This window comes from Limulus polyphemus, unplaced genomic scaffold (genome assembly GCF_000517525.1).
Source record: "Limulus polyphemus unplaced genomic scaffold, Limulus_polyphemus-2.1.2 Scaffold271, whole genome shotgun sequence".
NCBI classification, from domain to species: domain Eukaryota; kingdom Metazoa; phylum Arthropoda; class Merostomata; order Xiphosura; family Limulidae; genus Limulus; species Limulus polyphemus.
Window position 1 is genome coordinate 452,693 of NW_013665881.1, and position 22,881 is coordinate 475,573.

Consider the following 22,881-nt stretch of genomic DNA (forward strand, 5'->3'; position numbering starts at 1 on the left):
GAAATGGTAGTCAGGTAGCTTTCGCAACTTTGCCATAAAAATACCAATTTATTCTTATGTTTTCAGTGTTGTATTCAGCTGCAATGTTTTCCGGCAATATTTAGGTGATTCTTCTGGTTTATTTATATTTTATTATCAAGTGAAAACAATTCAATATATATATATTACCATAATTATTATTCAAATGAGTGAATATGGAGGATACTAAACGATTTCCAGTTCATACAGATTACCTTTGTTTGTATTCTCAGACAAAGATATATAAAATATCACATTGCATATCGCTGCTCTTTCTTTAACCAAGTCTCTTATAACCGCTTTGAAGCTTACCAAATTTTACTTTCGTCAGTGAACTTTTCCCAAAAGAAACTCCGCAAAGGAAGGAATTAAGAATTAATTCTCTTTATACAGTATATAACAGAAAAACGAAGGAACGAAACTTTAAATAATGTAGTCGCACTTAATCCACAAACTGAAAAGAAAAGGATAAATATATAGAATTAACATGGCCAACCTTGTGTTTCAGTCGTATTTATATGTTTCCTTCCAGTTTAAGGCCCATCATGGCCAGGTGGTTAGGAAGTTCGACTCGCAATCTGCGGGACGCGGGTTCGAATCCCCGTCCCACCAAACTTGCTCGTCCTTCCAGCCGTGGGTGTGTTATTATGTGACGGTCAATCCCACTATTCGTTGGTAAAAGAGTAGTACAAGAGTAGCCTTATACTGCTAAATTAGGGACGGCTAGCACAGATAGCCCTCGTGTAGCTTTGCACGAAATTCAAAACAAACAAAAATCTTCCAATTTAAATTATATTGTTAACATACACTAAGAATAATGAATCAACCTTTTGTTTAACACCTTTTTACTCATAAAATCTAGATAAAGGATTGGCTAGAGCCAGAGACATTTTTACTAAGCAGAAAATATATAATACATACCCTTTAGAACGTCCTTAGAACAAAATCACATTTTCAGTTATATCACTTGTAATGGTGTGAAAAAACGTAAGAAAAACTTATTATTTTATGATTTTTAATGATAGTCACTTTGTGCATAATTAAAAACAAACAAACAAACAGTCTTCAGGTGTTACGCTCTCTACACCGGCAATGAAAGAGCCGTTTGTTTATTGAATTTCTCACAACGTTACACATTGGCTATTTATGCTGGTTATCCTTAATTTAGAATTGAGAGACTTAAGAGAAGGCAGCTAATTAATACCAACCAAAGATAACTCTTGGACTACTGCTATTATACCAAATAGTAGGATTTGATCTTCACACTATTATAACGCACACTTGATTCCAAAGTGTGAAGCGCGATTTTTTGTATACAGTAACAGTATGCGAGCCAAGAAACCTCAGATCAACAATCCAGTACGCTAACAAATTAGCTGTGGTCGGTCCTAGGTTGAACGGAGAGAAAAAAACTTATTAGTGACCGTTGTTTGTCTTTGTCTGGAGACATGTGTTTCGGAATACTATACCAGGGAGATTTTTTAGTTTTGCCAAAAAACAGAACTTAAAGTTAAGAGAAATTTACTGCTAAATTCTCCAAAATGCAAAACAAAAAGGCGTGTTATTGATCTAAATTTATACTTCAGATTGCATTCACTGCTTCACGCGCCAGAGGGCGGTTGCAATAGAATGTTTTTCGATACGATAAAATGGGATCGAAAGCACTGAGTAGGGAGCGGGCAAGGTAATATTTCAGACGAGAATCTGAAAAAAAAGGATACTTCTATGAAGAAAGTTGACAGCAGTATATGTTAAAAGGAAACTGGAAATAGAAAGAGAAGGATGAAATATTTATGTCAGGTCATCTCCACTTTCATCCCAGTCTTCTGATATATGTTTCTTTACATCCACAGTTCTGGTCTGAACAACAAGTATTTATCAATAAGTATTCTTCGAGTATTTTGGGAAGAAATTATTACCACAAACGAGACCGAAATCCTTGACAAACAGTTCGTTTCAACTCTCCTTGAAAGTGTGACTTATGTGTATAACTTGAGACACGTGTATTGTGTTTATTTGGGATACTTTCATAATAGTTCTTTTAGTTCTATGTAAATTATGTCATTATGCTCAATGAGTTGCCTTATACTCGCTTCTCCGCCAGTAATAAATGGACCAGTTTGGTTTGAATTTCGCGCAAAGCTACTCGAGGGCTATCTGCGCTAGCCGTCCCTAATTTAGCAGTGTAAGACTGAGAGGGAAGGCAGCTAGTCATCACCATCCACCGCCAACTCTTTGGCTACTCTTTTACCAACGAATAATAGTATTGACCGCACATTATAATACCTCCACGGCTGAAAGGGCGAGCATGTTTGGTGTGATGGGGATTCAAACCCGCGACCCTCAGATTGTGAGTCGAGCTCCCTAACCACCTGGCCATGCCGGGTCAAATGGATCAGTCTTTTGACATTTAAACAAACAGTGACAAACGTGCGGCTTACAGTAACTGTAGTTCGTATTAAGACTGATATATCAGATGCTATTGCAATCAACTTTATAACATTAGCCAAAAGGATTACTTTTGCGCTGAACCTTTGTGATTGGTTTTAATCTTCCTGGTCGAACCCTCGTGAAGTAACCTAAAATATGCGCCTTCTTTCAGAGAGAGGCTTCAATATTGTATCTTTCTAGTAGATAGGACTTACTTCAGTGTAAAAAAAATGTAACTGGGTTCCTGTCAGAATCTTGAACAGGACATTTTTTTGTTGTTGTTGTTGTTGAATTTCGCTCAAAGCTAATAGAGAACTATCTGCATTAACTGTCCTTAATTTGAAGTGATAGACTAGAGGAGGTACGCACTTCAAAAAACAACAGAAACACTTATTAGTACGCACTTTTACGTTTTGCTCCATTTTCAGAACCAAGCAACCTGATTATAAGACGTCTTTCGAATGATATATTTCAAGTTATATTACTTCTTTTTTTTTAAATCTCGAAACATTTATGAAAAAAAATAATGTTTTTAACGTAGATACTGCTTTACTTAGAAACTATTATTTCAGAAGTTTTATTTCTGTTGATCATACAACTACAAATTGAAAAAAAAATACTACAACGCCTTTGCTTAATGTATCACTAAAACTCCCCCCCCCCAGTGGCAAAGCTGTATATCTGCGGACTTACACCACAAGAAACTGGGTTTCGATACCCGCGGTGGTCAGAGAACACATAGTGCTCATTGTGTAGCTTTGTGCTTGATTACAAACAGACAAACAGTAAAACTACTCGGAATACTATTTCAGTAATCTTTTAATATTGTTTTAATAGATTTTTCAGCCAAACTAAATATATTTCAGCAAATACTACCCGAGTTGTTATTGTCTTAGCGCATAACTACACAATGAGCTGTATTGTGGAATAAAAGTTTGGATTTTAGCTTTATAATTCCGCAAATTTACCGTTGAACACACAAGTGGGACGAGAAATAGAAACAGGAAATAAGTTATTAAACAATACATTATACTTGACATAATTTCATAACCGAGTTGTTATTGTCTTAGCGCATAACTACACAATGAGCTGTATTGTGGAATAAAAGTTTGGATTTTAGCTTTATAATTCCGCAAATTTACCGTTGAACACACAAGTGGGACGAGAAATAGAAACAGGAAATAAGTTATTAAACAATACATTATACTTGACATAATTTCATAACCACACTTTTATTTATTAACGACTTTAAATGTCATTGTATTATTGTATGTTGCCTCAGTAGCATAAAAAAAATGTTTTTGATTTTATGAATTTAAAACATTACCTCGAGAGTTATTATCCTATTGTTAAAGAAACAGACGATATTTTACGAGTTTAATCTTAGGTATTTTAAAAAAATGATTAAGTGGATTTGATTCATTCCCCTAACATGCTCTGACCTTAGGCTAAAAATATGTATTCAGTAGATTTCAGGTATAGAATAATAATGGAATTTATTTCTATTTTTTTAGCTACCTTTCATTACAACTGTAGTGGCATTCACGGAAACCATGGCTTTATAAGCACGATTTTATTTCATACCTTTATTCATGTTTTAGAAGTCTAATAAGCTAAGCATATTGGAAACTAATTCTTACCACTATCTCAACTTTCCGTTTCATTTACTCATCTGATTTCATATCTGAGGATTTTTATGTAACTAACCGTATTTAGGATAACGTCTGATGATCATGTTCTACGCATATCCCTTGGCGAAATATATTTATTTGTCTAAGAAGACAAGTAATAGCCCATGATTAACGAATATTTAATTAGATCTACCAGCATTAGAACTGATAGACGTATATTTTCAACCAAATTTATTTATATTGTTTTTTAAATCATGTTGATGCTTCTATTGTATACGTGTCACTGTTTTAATGGTTTCAACTAATCCTTCAACTGCGAGATGAAATATTTTTATTGTTAACATAATTAATTAACTGTTTTCCCTATAGTCTATCGTTTATAAATTAGGGACAATTAACGCAGATAATCTTCGAGCAGCATTGCGATAAATTCAACAAACAAACAAACTGCCTGACAATCGGAGTGATGGTTTCGAATCAATCTTCTTTTTTTTTCCTCCGAGTTTGATTTTTGCTTTACTCGTAACTTTACAGGAGAATGTACCACCAGTAACGTTTCTACAGCTTAGAAATTCTAATATCGATTAGAATTAAGCAAAATATATATCAGTTACATATTGGAAAGAAATAACACCGTCAGCAAAAAAAAATAAAAATAAGGGAAAACATAATATATTGTAAAAAATGCGTTAACTACTTTTACTTAAAAAAGTTACAGTAAAATTACACACAACAATTTGGTATACCTCGCAAAAATATTATACAGATGCTTTATGAATGTTATTACAATAAGTTTGTAACGAAATATTACTCTTTTACAACAAAACTGGCATTTGTAGCTATATTTCATGTGACCCTAGAGATATGTTATTTCCTCTACCTCTTCTTTATATAAACAAAGTCGCTAGTTCAATTGTTGAACTCAAAGTAGTTACGTTTGTTTTTTAGGCTGTATAACAGTTGATTCGCATGTTTTTAATTTTTGTGTACTTGAAACATTTCTAATAGAATCTAATTACAAAATACAATTTGTAAAGCTAGGCAGGAGTGCCACAGTGGGTCAGCGAAAAACCTAAGAACTTACAACGCTAAAATCCGAGGTTAGATTCTCCATGCTGGATAAAGTGCAGGTAGCCGATTGTGCAGCTTTGTGCTATAAAAGAAATAACAGCACTTAGTCAGATGGATAATTTACTTCCTACTAAACCATGTGTTTCATGAGCTGAATATACCTACATATTCAAAATCACCTTGAATTTGTTAAATAGGTTGTATGTATAGTCGAGCACAATATTCATGTATTGTAGAATAACTCGAAAAATAGCCACTGAAAATAGCCATTTTGAAAAGTAATTCTATGTTTGATTCTCTTCTTAGCTGTACTGAACAGGTTTCAGAAGGATTATAATTATCGTTTTCTTTGTAATTGCAGAAACAAACATTTCAAAATGCATTTCAAATTTTAGATTTCATTTATGAACTTTTTTGTTTTTGTTTCGAGACGATTTCGGAAAAACATAATTGCACATAACAACATGCTCAACTATCAAAAATATTTCAATATCAATATCTAAACTTAGTAAACTGTGCTAGGAACTTCAAAATAAAACAACAAAATAATGTATAACATTATGAACATTGCGAAAAAAGAAATTAAATGATCATGCATAAATACAAAACGCACACCATTCATTAGGGTAAAAAAAAAACTTATTCGAACTGAAAAATAAAACGTGATTGTTTCTCTCTAAAAGTTTCCACCTATAAATATTTTTTAAATTAAAAGTAAAATTAGCTAGGCAGTAAATAATGCAAATCTCATTCACGTTATTTTTTTATTATAAAAACACGTGTGTAACGTATTTCATTCAAGATAATTGGAGCATATCCAACGCTAGAAACCACTTATAAACAATTCTAGTAATCTGATGAGCCTCAATATAAATCTTACATCTGTATAACATGTTTTGTTGTAAGGAAGATATTACTTTTACTAAAATAAAACACAGGTCCCTGGGTTGGTTCTGTGGTAGAGCTTTGGATTTCAGAGTTTGAATCCGTGAGACACGAGAAATATATTCCAAGCAATTTAATCCGTAGGTGCGTTGTAAGAGTAACAGCAAATTCCTTTGCGTGGATGGTAGTAGTAAGGTGCTATTTACTGGTTGTCTTCCTTCTGGACAGTTGTTTGAAATTAGGGACGTTGGAATAGCCTCAGTAGCCACAAAATACAATCAAAACCCATATAATTTGAATATCAGTAAAATAAATATTTCTTTATTGTTATACCAACTGAATCTAATGTACTTAAACATGACCTTTGTTATGCTGCATTGTCATTGTAAGGTCAAATGAAAATATAATTATTTTGAGAATGCGTAATCTATAAGTGTGGGGTGCATTTCATAGTATATTGTATTCGGGTAAAACTAGCATGTAGAAAATGCAGTACTTCAAACTCTGTATATTGTAATTAGTAAAGCTTAATATTGTGTTGAGCACCTACATGATAGTATGAATTTTCAACTGAAAGAAATTTTAATTTCTTATTTTACAATGATCTTCCTCGGTTTGCATAATACAGATATTATTCATAGACGATATTTTCAAATGAGACATTCTACCGAGAAATCTTTCAGCCAACATCTTCAAAAACAATATATTTCTATTTTGCAGTATTTGGCTGAAGTCTTTTACATATCACTAATAATTTAAAATACTTTAGGTATTTGAATAATCTGTGAATATTTGGGCACGATTATTTGTTTCGTAATTCTTCAATTCGATAGCTGGTGATATAACTCAACTATTGTGTTTCTACATTTTATTTGGACTTGAAAGATTAAATACAAGAAGTAACACATTACCGAATTTAACAACAATAATATTATTTAAAAATGGCCAAATTCGCCTTATTTGGTTTAAATACTTTCAATGCTGTAACTGACTTTTTCAATATCATTAATTATTTTAGGTTATATAAAACCTACTGGTCAGTATATTAAAACAGAAAATTGTACTGTTGATAAGTCTAACAAATATTTTAAATTACTTGTTTTCATATTTTATTTTCATATTTCATATTTATCATAAACTGTTTGACGATTCAAAAGTGAAAACAGCAGATTGAACTATCGTTTGAAAATATATACTAAATTAAAATAATCTTAATTTAATCTTTTTTTTTCTGCGGTTCTTTATTTATTTGAGTAAATAATTATCAAGTAACAAGTCGTTGTTACCATTTTGGAAAATGAAACAAAAACATGCTCACATGTTAAAGTTTCTATCTTTTGATCAAGATTATGATGTAAACTCTTTTCTTAAATGTTTTTCTTGTTATGAAAACAGTTTATCTTATCTCGTTGCACTTCGATTTACCTTTTTTAGGTGAGTCCACGGAAGGTTTGAAATTTGCTCATGTCCTGGGGATTATCGTTGGAATGTTTCTTGTATTATTGATTATGTTTGTACTGAATTTCGTGTTGAGGAAATTACATCGTACGCAACTTTCTCGTCGAGGTAGGTAACTTGTTTACATTAATTTTTAGCCAACTTGAACATATGTAGATAATACTTGAACTTCAAAATAGATAATATTGTTAAAATGTCATGAAACTTTATGGATAATACTTTGCCTTCAAAATAGATAATATTGTTAAAATGTCATTAAACTTTATGGATAATTATTTGCCTTCAAAATAGATAATATTGTTGAAGTGTCATCAAGTGTTTAAATTTTTCCATTATTTTTATCTATTTCGCTAATCTCTTTTGAAAGTTGTGTAAACGAAGTAATTGAAAAAATTAATACTGTAACTCATACAACAATAGTTGAAGAAGCAAATACAAATTTATTAGAACGTCAACAAAAGAAAGTATAATGGAAATTAATTAATTAGTTTTTTCTTCTCGTTCGTATTTAACACCAAATATAAGTGAGTTCAGTATATTAATTTAAGTCTGATTAAAATATTTTTATCATCCACATATGTCATTATTTCTTTAGTCTTCCATAACACTGACGCTCTTTTTGCTATATCAAACTTCCCTGAATAATGTTTTAAGTATTTACAAGTAATAGGAAGCGTATAATGTAATATAATAAAGGTGTATCATAAAATACGTCTACTATGAAGAGGGAACTAAATGAGCTCTATGGGTAAAATTGTAATCATTTAGGGTTAACCTCTACTGCCATTCGTGTGAAATTGTTATAACTGAAGACTTTAAATTGTAATTACGTAAATATGCAATTTGGAAATCAGAGTAGACTCAAGTAAAACCATTAACCGACTTTTTTAAACCCGTACATAGTGTTTCTGATATTGTTTGGTGGTTTACAAGCGCAAAGCTACACAATAGGCTATCTGCACTCTGTCCACTACGTGGAATCGAACCCCGGATTTTAGCATTGAAAGTCAGTACTCCTCTAATATTAAAAGAAATAATGGATATTATTTTAGAAGAATGTTTAATTGTGTTCCACATAGAAAACTATCATTTTGTTCATCCGTAGGTATAACATAAAATACATTCAGTAGATTAGTTTTGTCATTTGGGAAGTTTACTAATCTCATACTGACGTCAAACCATTTCTTTGTTTCGTGAAACTAGAAATGTTTTATAAGATAACACAGGATCGTTGGTTTGTTTAAAAGTAGAGCCACATTGAGCTGTCTGCAGTATCCAGCGTGAGATATCGAACTTCAAAATTTAGCATTGTAATTCCTCAAACTTAACGCTGTACCACTGTGAAATCAGTAACAAGGGAACATGCATATAATAAAATACTAAAATATATGAATGAAGATGAATTAAAAGTATGCTAATAATAAGAACATTATATGAAGCGAGTGTGTTTTATCTTTTTTGTGTAGCTCAGTATCTAACTTTTTCCAGTTTATATTCTTTTTGTATTAAAGCTTAAATCTTTATATCTTTTCACTTTTAATCGTAGATAAGCCAGTCCTTTCCATTAATTATATATTGCTGCTCATTTCTTTTAAATTTATATTTTGAAATCTGAAGTATTGCTCTTTCTCTTATGTCTCCTTCTATATATTCAATATAAGATTACATATTTAATTTTTTTATTTCTTTTCCATAGTTTATAAATCTAAGAATACATCAGTCTCCATCAACTATGTTGATGCAGAATTTCACTCCTATATATTCTGTACTTTAAGAATAGCATTATCCTTTATTCATCAGTATGATTGTTCATTACGTTTGGAAATAATTCAAATATGAAAAAGATAAAGATCTCTCCTTATTTACTTCTACTTTTTATGTAAATTTTATTTCACTATAACTCCTGAATGTAATCAATCACTATTTTCGGTACACGATTTCAAATTTCTATAAGAGTATGTCTCTTTCCTACGATTTTATATTTTCCTTATTGTTTTCACACCTAGAATACACTTTACATTCATTCACCCCATATAGTAATTTATTTCTTGGATATTTCATTTATATCTATAAAATGGTGCCTTAACTTTTCCTTTTCTATTAGTTTCTAAGCATCTATAACTATTGGTTCATAGTATTGGCAATTCTTATCAAATTTTAATCTGCACGACTGAGATGATGATTCTATAAAATCGCTATATATTTGTCCTCACCTCTTGTATTAAATCATTTTTCTATAGATCAAAATCAACGATACTAGAATATCTATTCTACATGATTACTTTTCTTCAGTCTGGGACTATTCCACTTTAAGACACGTAGAGTGGTTTAATGATTTAGTAAAGCAACTCTGTAATAACAGCACACAGGTAAATTGGTATAACTACGAGTCCTGGATACGTATTAAGAAAGCTCTGTTTGTCTAAACATGTATTACGTTGAACACCAACTGAATGTTTTAAAAATAATATCTATATCATAAATACCGGTTCGTGGTTTACATGTGATGTACGTTATGCCTTCAGCGTTATGAACTGTTATCGCACGCAGCCATATGACTACTGAGGTAATATACGAAATTTATTGTGACACTGCCTAGAGTTAGAAGAAGCAAATTCTATGGGTTTTGTGTGTTTGTTTTTTATTTTGCTTAAAAACTGTCGTGTTCACGTTAAACATTTTTTCTTGTATTCCTCAATAATATTTTATAATAGCAATAACTGGACATGATGCGTAAAGACGAATAAAACTGTTTCTCTGTTATAGAAAGTTATAGAAGGTATACATGTATATGCTGGGGCTAAAATCTGTGAAACAGACATTGATGATAATAAACTTACTCTTTCTAATGTTAATATCTATTAATCCAATTTCATAAGTATATATTTATTTTGTCGTTGTTTTTTCTTTAGATGGACGACCAGAAAGCAATCGAATTGATAAGTAAGTTCCAATCTTTAAGAAGTAAAAAAAAGTAAAAATTCAAATTGTACTCTATATTTACATGCTGATTAGATTTTCGTTTTTTTTTTTGAATAATTTTTAGTTATAGGAAGAATCTTGGATTACAGTTCTACTTAAAATTATGATATTGATACTCTGTGGTACGTGTATCTGTAGAAGTAATCATTGAATCGACAAGAAATAACAGATAGATAAATTATCTGGGAAGCGTATCGACCGACGATTATAGGGTTTATCAGAATGATTCAAAGATTACATGCAAGATAAATCGTACATCATTCTGAAATCGTTACTTGGGGTTCACAACTAGCGACAAAAAATACGCTGTAGAGTTTAATATTGATCATTTCTTATAAATTCTTACTATATTTTTAGCATTTGTTATCGTTCTTTGAAAATCTGCACAGGTTGTTTTTTACATTTGAAAAGAGAAAATGATTCTTTAAACACTGTAAAAATACTTGATTCTACCCCATCTTAACTACTAGTTGAAAAGGTTTAACTGCAAAAATTTAACACTCTGAAGCACTAACTAGCTCCTAACTCATTTTAGCTCCTAATTTGAAAGTAGAGTGGCAAAATTGCTGTATTTGTAACATTTATCCAAATATTCTAAAATTGAAGATACTAGAATAAAACTATGAGCTGATCGATTTGGAAACGTGTGATTTTATAATAAAAAAGCAACAGTGCAATGCTTTACAGAACAAGCAAGAGATTGGCTATTTTTTTGCTTCTTTAAATATAACAAAGAAATCAATACTTATGCTTATAAAGATACATATGCGTAAATAAATTTCTGAATGTCGGTATCAAGTAAGTAACACTGAGTCCGTCAGTTTCTGATGTACAATTGGATGTTTAATTAACAAATATTTCTATTACAATATAGACTGCAAACGAGCTTTGTCGTGGAAGAAGAATCACCGAAACACGATGTTCAGTTACTAGACCTCATTTCTACAAAGAGAGATTTTTCTGGTAAGTTTCTTTTGTTGAAAAGCTTTTCGATGTAGAGTAATCTAACGTATATTTATTTACTTTTCTTTGATTACCAAACTCTAATACAATCAGACTGGAATACAAAAACAAATACGTTTGCATAATATTATACTTTGTAGCTACTGCTGAACTATCTATAACATCAATGTCAGTATCAAAGAGTCTTTTCTTATGCTCTTTCTATATTTCTATAAGAATGCTATTAAACAATTTCGGGATATAGCGTCGTGCAGCATTATGCCATCTCCTAGATAAATAACATAAGATATAAGTTATAATACAAACCTAAGATTATATAATTATCTATCTGATTTCCACTCACTGCTCTTATGTAACAATGACCATATTTCTAAAGCCAATAACATAAACTAAATAAATTGCGTTTGCTTCCATTCTATTTGTATGATAAGTGAGCATTATTCCAGCACTTTCTCTGAAAATTATTATTTATAGACACGATATTCAAAATATATATATATATATATATACATTAATTATACTTTTGGACAATTCTAAAAAATCCCTACATATGTTGAACAGACGAAGAATGTGTAAGGTGTTTGATTGATCTAATATATTCTTGGGCCATATAATCAACTATCTATTTTGAATAAATAATGGTTATGTATTCATCTATGTTAGCTGATATCACCACAGAAACAAAAAATGTAATTAAACTCGATCATTTAAGCAAGACGAAAAACCACGTTCAAATCGGCAATACTTTCTGCATACAAACCAACATTATAATTGTCATTTTCGTTATATACTATTTGGATTAGGATGTCAATCACAACTAAATAAGTGTCGTTATATTTAAAAGATTTTGGATCCTCACTCAGTCGTTACAGTCAATGTCACTATCCCTAATTATGGCCGTGCTCTTAACATTATCAGGGAGCTAGAAGGTACGAAAAGGTAACTCAAGCTGAGAAAGACCATGAGTTTGAAAGACAGAAACTAGTTTTTGAAGTCCAAGGACTCGAACTAGAAAAAGAATTTTTAAAGGCTAGTAGTGGGATCAATAGTAGCCAAGGCCCAACTTCCCACAGGACAAAACTATCTTCTTTTAGTAAGGTTAAATCCAATATCGATCCTTAGTTGCTTAGGTTTGAGTGAATGATACATCTCAAGGATTGACTAAAGACAAGTGGTCATTAAATTTGAATACCTTAATCTCTCTGGTTGGGCATTGGAAGTGTACTCTCGGCTATTAAAGAAACATGAAAAATCATACAAGTTTTCAAAGAAGCCCTCTCAAAACATTTTAACCTTACTGAAGATGGTTTTAAGCAAAGGCTTAGGAATGCTAAAGACTTGTTACCTTGTGAGCAGATATTTAGTTCAAGACCATGGAAGTTAACAAAGTTCTTGAAAGAAAGAAACCTCAAGGATTTTACTTCGATCTTTAAAGCAGCAGAAGTTTATTTGGATGCTCATTTTAGGAAGAAACATGAAAACAAACAGCAAATATGGTCCACACCTGTAGAAATGAATAAATATTAAAACAGGGGAAACAAAAGAAGTCCTGCGCTCATTAATCAATATGTTTTATCTGCAAGAAGATGGATCATATACCTAAGAATTGTTTCTATAGAAAGAAAACAGAGCAGAAATGTTGTTCATTGATATATTGAGGGGCGTAGGGCACACTGCTCTGTGGAAAAAGAAAACTACCAATGATGACTGCATTAGGAATTCGAGAGGCATTTATTCCTACAACAAAAGAAATGTTAGGAGGTAAGATAATTTCAGTTTTAATATATACTAGGTGTAGAAGAATTGTAATTAAAATACCATTAGTTTCAGATTATTCGTGGATTGGGGAATACCAACATTGCGTTTTGTCAGATGGAATGGTGAGGAAGGTGCCACTAGCAATGATCTTTATAGATACCCATTATTTCACCATACAACCTATATGGAGGTACCACTGTATGATTTAGTATTGAGGTACCTCGTGCAAACAGGACAAATAATTCCAATCCCAAAAGCAGAAAAGAAGATTCAGGGGTGAGGGATGAAAGTCGAGGACAGAAAAGATGTTGAGAGAAATTGAGTGATTTATACATAGAAATGGAGTAAGCAGCTTGTGAACAAATAGCGAAAATAGCAATGGAGCTACATACAGTCTCTACAAACACCAAAGGCCCAGTTACTGATATTACACTGACAGAGATTACCACTGCACAAAAAATTACCTGACTTTGGAGTTAGTCAGGTAGTTTGCCATATGAAGTGGGTGACTCCAGAAGAGCAAGTGTAAAATTTAATAAAAATGGAAGAGAGGTTTATTATACAAAGGAAATGGATTATCTCAGTTGGATCAAAGAAACTTTATGACAGAATTATGGTAAGCCCAATTTTTGCCAGGCATACAGGCTGCTAACTAACAGTAAAATAGGGAGAAATGACAGATGAATATTGAATAAAATTCCCTTGCTAGAGATAGTAGATCAGGGATTAAGTGATTTTCATCTACAGGTAGTAGGACAACAGAAGCTCTTCCAAGAATATTTATTGCAAACTTTTGTTGAACGAGAAGAGTTGATTGCAGTGAAGATGTTAATTGAGTTACACGATGGGGAGCCAATAAGCCAGTCTAACCTGTCTGAATTAATTCACATGTTGGTGTGAATATAAACCTCCATTTGGATGGCAATCATATCTATCTAGTAAATGAAATCCACATATTCAATTCAGAACCAAAAGTCCCCCCTCTCCTCTCCAGTGACTCAGCTATAAGTCTGAAGGCTTATTATGCTAAAAACCGAATTTTGATACCCATGGTTGGCACAGCACAGACAGCTCATTGTGTAACTTTCTCTTAGCAAGAAACAGACAGAATAAAAATTTAGTATGTATAATAATCAGATATGTTTGATTGAATGTGTTGACATACACCACAATTTTAATACTCTTTCATAAGAGGTCTTAAAAACATAGTATTATCTAAGCGTACTATTTCGAATTTTTAAATAGGTTTTAAAAAGCTGAAATAATACACCTGTAACATAATGATCATAATTCCGTGAATAGTTAAATAGAGAGTTTGTGGTACATTTGTTCTTCACCTACATACTACCTATATTATACTTATCTTTTTTTATGAAATTATACATGTACATGTGAATGTTTCCTATAGAACTACTTAATGATTCATCATTAAATTTTAATTACAATTTCAAAATAAACTCAGGTCCACCTGACGTTACTCACACAAGCGTTAAGTGGAACCATATGACACCAGCAGATGGTGCTGTGGAGTATACGAAAGATCAATTGATTCCTGTTTCACCCACAGAAAAGGATCCGGTAAGAACACTTGATTTTTTTTTTAATATCTATTTCTTGACATCGCGTGTGTCTTCTACTTTCACCCTGTCAGTCGTAAAATCTGTAGGATTCTCTATTTACTATTGCTATTAAGCTGCAATTGCAAATCACATTAATTTAGATTTTTTATGATCTTTCACACGCTAAGAGATACACTTAACTCCTTTTAAAAACATCTGTGTCACTAAGATGTGTTTTATTTTAAACAAAAATAATCTATTATCTCAGGAAAATGTTCAAGTAATTTCATATATTTCAATGAGCTCCGCACTCGTTTTTCCAAACTGAAATAGAAAAGTAGATTTTCGAAACTAAACGTTAATGTAGAAAAGCAAATTCACAAGACAAATATCCGTTTACGGTGATGTTGAAAATATACATATTACCTAATGCTTCAAATAATATCCAATAAAGTTTTTCGTGTACTTAATGTGAACATTCATTTGAATTATCAATTGATTAGAATAAAAATAATTCTTAACTATAGAAGAAATTAAATCTACGATAATTTAATAACACAACAAATGTATCAAATCCATTAAGACACGCCATAATAGAAAATATACAGTCAGCAAATTGTTGTTTCATTTTTTTCGAACCAAGAAGAAATCAAGATTTGAATAACAGAACCTGTTTCACTGGTAAAATGTAATGTTTATTATACTTCATATTCCTTTTCGTTTTGAACAGCATATTGAACTTTTATGTTTTAGAGCAGTTAGAATAAAACTAATTTTCATCACATAAAGTGGCTCAGCGGTAAGTCTGAGGGCTTATAGTGCTAACAATCGGGTTTTTGATACCCGTGGTGGGCAGAGCACAGATAGTCCATTGTGTAGCTTTGTGTTAAACAACAAACATCGTTTATATTTTTTATTTTCTTTAAGGATTGCATTTGTAGAAGAAAGGTTCATGGTTCAAAGTTTAACTATATAAATCTCTTGCGTTTTTTTAAAAGAAACTTTTAATGTATTTCCATTATTTTTGTTCATTTATTTATGAATTTTATGATATTCATTCTGTGCAAGAATCAGTTATTTCGTGGTGATGTTTTTTTCTAATAAATGAAAGAAGGTGTAGGTATTTTTATGTGATTAATATAGTGAATGGAACAAGGTTCTGTGACAGTTGGCTTCTCGTCTTCGTCTATTTTGACGCCAAGCAGCATTAGACGAAAGCCTCTGAAACTGGATGCAAGGTTTTTGTAAACAAATATTTAAACTGTATAACACACTGTGGTTCATTTTATTCTTCCTGCTAAAGTTTCATTTTACTATGAACACACTAATACGGATTATAATATTTGTCACGTGTAACAAGCTGAGAACTCCATTTTGCGCTATTTTCTCATTGGTGCTTAACGGGCTAGCCAGTTCTGTGTATTCGAAATACGCTGTTTATATTTTGTTTACACACATTTCTGCTGATAATATATACATACTTCAAGGGCAGACGGATAAAACTATTTCGTCAGTTGTTTTGATTATAGTAACTCTCACTTAGAACAAAAACATAGGAATATAATGTGTTGAAAATACACTGTTTTCGTTTCTACATATGTTCCAGAATTAAATAATATTTTTAACCAGTGGGTTCTTCTGTCATAGTTCATTGTCCTGGATGTCCTTGCTCTTACACAACCTGTGTGGAGGTCGCTGGATATGATAGCTATGGCCACGCCTGACTTTAATAGAAAACATTTCAATCACTTGTTGATGGAACACATTCTTATTTGCTATCACTTCGACTATCAGAACTTATTACAACTTCTCTTCCTCCTTACGTTTCAGTTTATGCTTCTCACGTATACCCGGTCATGTAAATCTAAGGGCAAACTTTCTCTTCACACTTTGAGCCCGTGATTCAAATCCAAGTATTCAATCAAACAAGAGTTTCCCAAGAATTATTGTAAATCCAAGGGCAAAACTTCGCTTCAAACTTTGAGCCTGTGAGTCAAATCCAAGTATTCGATCAGACAAGAGTTTCCCAAGAGTTACTGTAAATTTACGGGCAAAACTTCTCTTCACACTTTGAGACCGTCAGTCAAATCCAAGTATTCAATCAGACAAGAGTTTTCCAAGAATTACTGTAAATCCAAGGGCAAAACTTCTCTTCAAACTTTGAGACCGTGAGTCAAATCCAAGTATTCAATCACACAAGAGTTTTCCAGGAATTGGCGATGGGTTCTGATGACTAGCTGTCTTCTTTCCTTTCTATTAGTTAAGAATTATTGACGGTTTTAAGAAGATTGTTCTTATGTAGCTTCGCGCGAAAATTCTACAAATCGAACAGTCACTCTATTTTTCTTTGACTGTTATATTTCATATTTTAGATATAGCTGAAGGTTGTTTATTGCTGCTGTTTCGGCCATTACCTTTTGTACTCTGTGGATTTCACAATTCAATGATCCAGTTTTATATAGCGTCCGACGTCCAGTATGAAACAATACCACTTAGGACTTAGTGTTTTCCACGTTATAAATGTATGTCATAGCCACATTTATTCTGCTCTCAGTAACTTTCATTGCTGATTTACTTTCCACAAATCTGTTTCTGCCTGACTGTTTCTATTTTCAATTTTTGGCAAGCGCAGTTATATGACTTAATGATCGTTTTTGAAAGTCACCTAATGTAATTTAGAGTACTATTTTTCTCCGTTCACTCTTTGTACAAGTCTTAGCCAGGTTGATAAGTTCCGATGCGACAGTAACGACCAATAAACCAAACTTTTGTTTGTAACATACAAAGCAGGAGGCTCAGTATATATTTTCATGTGGTGATCTGGCTCCATCATTTAGATAGCAGTACCCTCTCAACGTCATATGGTTTTCAAATTAAACTTTCTGTTTTATTAGTCAGCATTTCGTGATTTTCTATTTCTTGCTCGTCAGTCTTTAAAAAATAAACATTTAAATATGGATATATATTAAGTCTATAGGTCTATAAGTATTCCGCAAATGTTAAACCATACTCAAGCACATTTTATACTCCAAACATCAAACATATTAATGATAATTGATGCAATCCCTGACTAATAATGGTGGCTGTTTTTTCCTACCGGAATAATCTAAGTTCAGTTTCTAAAGTAATGTGAGAGTGAATCTTTTGCACACTGAATTGTACCCAAGGGGATATTCCTCCTTCAAAGTAAGTTATCTACATTACCTTTCACATTGACTTGGTATTCGAGGAAATATTCCTCCTTCAAAATAAGTTATCTACATTACCTTTCACACTGATTGGGTATTTAAGATAATATTTCTCTTTCAAAATAAGTTATCCACATTACCTTTTCCACTGACTTGGTATTCAAGGAGATATTCCTCCTTCAAAATAAGTTATCCAATTTTACACTGACTTTCCAAAAGCACATTCAAAACTATGACGTTGCTTCTTTCTCCTCTTGTTAATATGTATCATCAATAGAAAATAATATTCGTTGCCTTAAGTTCTAACTATACCAGGAGGAATATAAAAATTACTTTTGTGGCTTGTGATTTTCAAGAGACCGACGAGTCTGATGAGTAGTTCAGTTAAAATGTAGTAATTTTCTATTCCATCAAACATAATGAATTTCCTAAGAAAAAATAAAAGATGAAACATCACACCTTGAACAACAATATTGTACATTTTATTATCAACGAATTTCCAAAAAAAAATAGTTCATTTTTACCTAATACTGTTTCGATATTTGCGTTGGATAGTGAAATGATAAGTCATTCCGTAGCTTTGTGCTTAACAACAAACAAATAAAATCTAATAATGTATACATAGAGCGATTTATAATCATAAATTATGTCATACTATTTAAACTTGCTGCTATTTTTTACTCTAATATATTTTATGTAGTTACACTAGAGGTTTTATTATTTCCACTGTAGTGGCAAGATCGAGAATCTAAGGTGAATCGTAGATCAGATCGTGACGATGAATCCCCACTTTGCATTATTTCCGAAAGTGCTAACGCCCTTTACGACACAGTGAAGTGGAGAGCTAAACCATTTCACGCTCAATCACTAATAAAACCTGAAGACGTAGAGAAATGCGTAACTTCCGAAACACCATTGATGAACACTATTATCGTTGGAGAACAGGTTGGTTTTTTTTATCGTCTTTAATTCTACTCACATACAACTAAGAATATAATTTTTATTTGGTTTAGAAAATTGCTTCCAATACAACCTATAGAACATCTTAAAATTTCAGAAACGTTTTAGGTATTCGAGACTACATTCCTGCTACAGATGGGAAATGTTATCAGATCTGTTTTTGATCTCTATATAATATATATCATTAAAAGCACTTATATTTAAAAAATAAGTCATAATATAGTTTAATTACCCTACAATATATATATATAATTGTTATCCTGGTTTATCATTCGTTCGTTAACTAGTTGGCAGCAGTTGGAAAGTACATTTTTTGTCATAATTGCAATATAATTTAAGTTATAATTTTAGGTATAATATGTTAGAAGGTGATGTGTCATTTCAATTACTTTTCAAAATACACGAAAACTTTATATGTATTTCTGAAAAGGATAACATGTGTTTCTTTACTGTTTTCTTTGATTTTATATAAGTGCTGATATAGTAATTATAGAGTGTAGTTTTGACTCAGATTATCAGATTAACCAGTTGTTCCGTTGATTTTCCTTAAAGTCATAATATTGGTTGATATATGATATATGACATTTTTATTAAATCTGTTTCTCTTTCTTAGTCTCTTCAAATTCAAAATATCGTTTCTACGGAAGTGTGAATGTGATTATTCGTATTTCATACTATTTATAATCGGATGTTTCTTTGTGTCCTGTCAAACTGTGCCTTTTCTTCATATTAAACGCTTCTTCAGAACTATCAGTTTTATATGGCTCTTTGAATCCTCGGACTACTAACTGCTAATCCCACAATAGAAAATTATCAGTTTATTTAACAGCTTTTCTGCTTATTTTCCATATTTTAGTCCTACCTCTGTAGTGGTACCGCGGGTATGAATATTATGTTTCGTGTATTAACAAAAATAATATCTGTACATTAGTTTCAAATAAAGCCTTCAAAAATATATGAATATTATGGCGTGGGTTAAACTTATTTATATATTTTGTAAGCTGAATACTTACTATATAAAGGAGAAGGATGGATATCACATGACATTTTAACAGTAAATATAGCCGCAAAAATTTCACTCGCAAAATATGCTTATAAATAATTAGTTTAAAGATTTTCATTACGATTGTAAAGATATTTCATCACATAGAATATAATTGTATTATATTTATTTGTGTAAGTTTTTATTGCATTATAAATCATCAATCAGTTTTTTGCATACAGTAAAGCGAAAATTCAGCAATTACACTAATTAAAGAGATATAACATGAGCTCCATAATCTATAATGTTGTTTCTTATTAATCATTTTAGGTGTAGTACAAATATTACACACATTAAACATGCAATTCAAACAACTAGCATACTTAATGATGTGATAATATTTTATTACATTAGCAGGGTACTACAAAAATAATTATACAAAAAAAGGAAAAACTAACATTTTGATTTACGATCTTTGTATAGTACATTATCACTAAAACCTTTCAATTCCGATAATGCCAAAAAATCCATAGACTGCTTTAAAACTATCCGAAACGTTAGTTAGACAGTCGATATATTTTTTGGAAGAAGTAGCACGAATATTCTGTGGCATATGTTAAATGAAATTACGAATATTAAAGGTCTGACATAACCTGGTGGTTAGAACGTTCGACTCTCAACCTGCAGGTCGCGGGTACGAATCCCTTCACCGAACATGCTCGAACTTTCAGCCGTGAGAACGTTATAATGTAATGGTCAATCCACTATTTTTGGTAGAATAGTAGCCTAAGAGTTGGCGGTAGGTGGTGGTGACTAGCAGCCTTCCCTCTAGCCTATCACTTCTAAGTTAGGGACGACTAGCGCAAATAACCCTCAAGTAGTTTTGCAGAAAATTCAACAAATGAATATTAAAGAGGTTAATAGAAAACTTTCATTACATACAGACTGATTGGCCTCTTTATTGACACATTCTATGCATTATTTAATGTGCAAAATAGACTGAGTATATGGTGCGTCAAGTAACTGCTTAAGACTTAGGATTGTAGCAGTGAAATCATATTATGAGAAGTCTGCAAGAAACTGAATGAAACAAAGCCTAGTCCATTTTTAAATGGGCCACGAAAGAACATCTTTATCAGAGACCGGCTGTGCAAATAAATTCTCATCATATTTTATGAACAATGGTAGTCGCCAGGAGTAGCTCTGCCAGAAAGAAAACCGTTAATCCTTGGTGACTAACCGATAGAAAAGACGATGGACAGGTTTGTGAAATGCAACAGACATCAGACTTGTCCCAGTTTTCTACTTCTATCAGCAGTTGTCAAGATTCGATTACCTCCAAATATGCTACACAAAACTGTCAATTAGCAGCTGACAATTAATTCAAGAATCTTTTAATTCAGATGCAAACAGGAAAGCACAATTTGAGCAGCTTTTAATGTGCAAACTGTGAAGAATTGTTGAATGGAGGTGTGTTATGTGGTCTAATAAGTCACGTTTTTTTTTCCTTTTAATTACAGTTAGTAGAATATAAAAGATACGAAGAAACCAAGTGAAGCACTTGAAACTGCTTGTATTGTTCGGACAGCTCAGGTCCCGCCATAGGGCATAATAGTTTTGGGAATATTCTCTTAACAGGAATAGGAATCTTTGGTTCTTATATAATGTGTTTGAATTTTTTTTCTGACAATGTTCATCACGTAATGCTGTCCTTCGGTAGGCCAGCATTAAGTTACGGACTTCCAACGCTAAAATCCTGGGTACGATACCATTCGGTAAAGAGAGAACATAGTCCATTGAGCAGGTTTGCGCAAAAATAACAACAACTTATAATGTTGAATTTCCACCTTGATGTATAAAAGATTTTCCAAGACTATAGTGCAAACATTCACAACAATAGTACTTTCTAAAACTGACTCGAAAGGCACTTCAATTACCTTCTTTATTGCAGATTATGTTCCTCAACAGAAGTGCTACAACCAAATTTGATTTATAGTTATATCGATATTATGTGTAGCCCACACTATTATTACAGTAAGAGGTGATCCATCTTGATATTAGTTGTGTTCCCTAGTAAACTAATAGCCGAGTTGCGTATTATAAGGTATTGCAATATCCTTATTTGTATGATAAAAAGCTAGTAAAAAGTTACTTTATATGTAAAGAAGCTCGTAAAACATTTTATTAAATATTTTTTTCTTTGCGTTTATGGCCAAGTTCATTGGTATATATTTGATATTTCGCCACGTTTCTAACATATATTTCCAGCACGGCTTTTATTTCTTAAGAGTTATTGGATCTTACATTAAGTGTTAACTTCTTTCATTGACATTGTTCTAGTTTATAAATCGTTTTTCGATATTTTTTTCAGTCAAATATTTAGTTAAACTTACAGCTACTGCTACTAAATAAGAAAGAGGGAAAAACTGAAAATATTATTTTCACTTTTTCAAACTAGTGACCTTTAACATTTCAATTTCTTTTAAGTCATGTTCTTACAATTCGTCATTCACGTGCACCAAACGTAATATAAAGTTCTTAGAAATATGCAGCTTTTTACAAGCACGTAATGCTAAATATAAACTATTTTCTGGTTGCAGAGAATTAAGGCAATGTGTTTTCACATACCTTGAAACACGACATCTACATAAAATCTAATTTAGCATTGAGAAACAGAATATGTATGACACTGAGATTCTTGATAATCGTCGAAAAAAGTGGTGTTATGTAATATTTTGTATAATTACAGAATACTGTTTAGGATATCTTGTATTCTAGTGAATAAAAGTGTGAATTTTTTTTCATTTGTGTATAGCCTCGTGTATTGCTCTTAATTATTGTATTTTTTGTTAACAATATAGAAAAATTATGTATGATGAAAGTCCAAACACAATTAAATATTTTACTTTACCCAAACTCCCCTAGTGGCACAGCGTAATTCTCCTAACTTAAAATGCTAGAAAACCGGTTTTGATAACCGTGGTGGGCAGGACACA

The 22,881-nt window shown here is 31.9% G+C and overlaps 1 protein-coding gene across 1 annotated transcript in view; it reads left to right on the forward strand.

Moving 5' to 3' along the window:
* Positions 1-19,864, forward strand: part of LOC106456910 (hemicentin-2-like) — a 165,148-nt gene extending 145,284 nt beyond the window's left edge. The window contains exons 9-14 of the mRNA XM_022382691.1: positions 7,470-7,601; positions 10,406-10,436; positions 11,350-11,438; positions 14,659-14,774; positions 18,676-18,888; positions 19,517-19,864. Coding sequence (XP_022238399.1) covers positions 7,470-7,601; positions 10,406-10,436; positions 11,350-11,438; positions 14,659-14,774; positions 18,676-18,888; positions 19,517-19,555 — 620 coding nt within the window. The 3' untranslated portion in view covers positions 19,556-19,864. The remainder of the gene's footprint in view (positions 1-7,469; positions 7,602-10,405; positions 10,437-11,349; positions 11,439-14,658; positions 14,775-18,675; positions 18,889-19,516) is intronic.
* Positions 19,865-22,881: the final 3,017 nt, after the last annotated feature.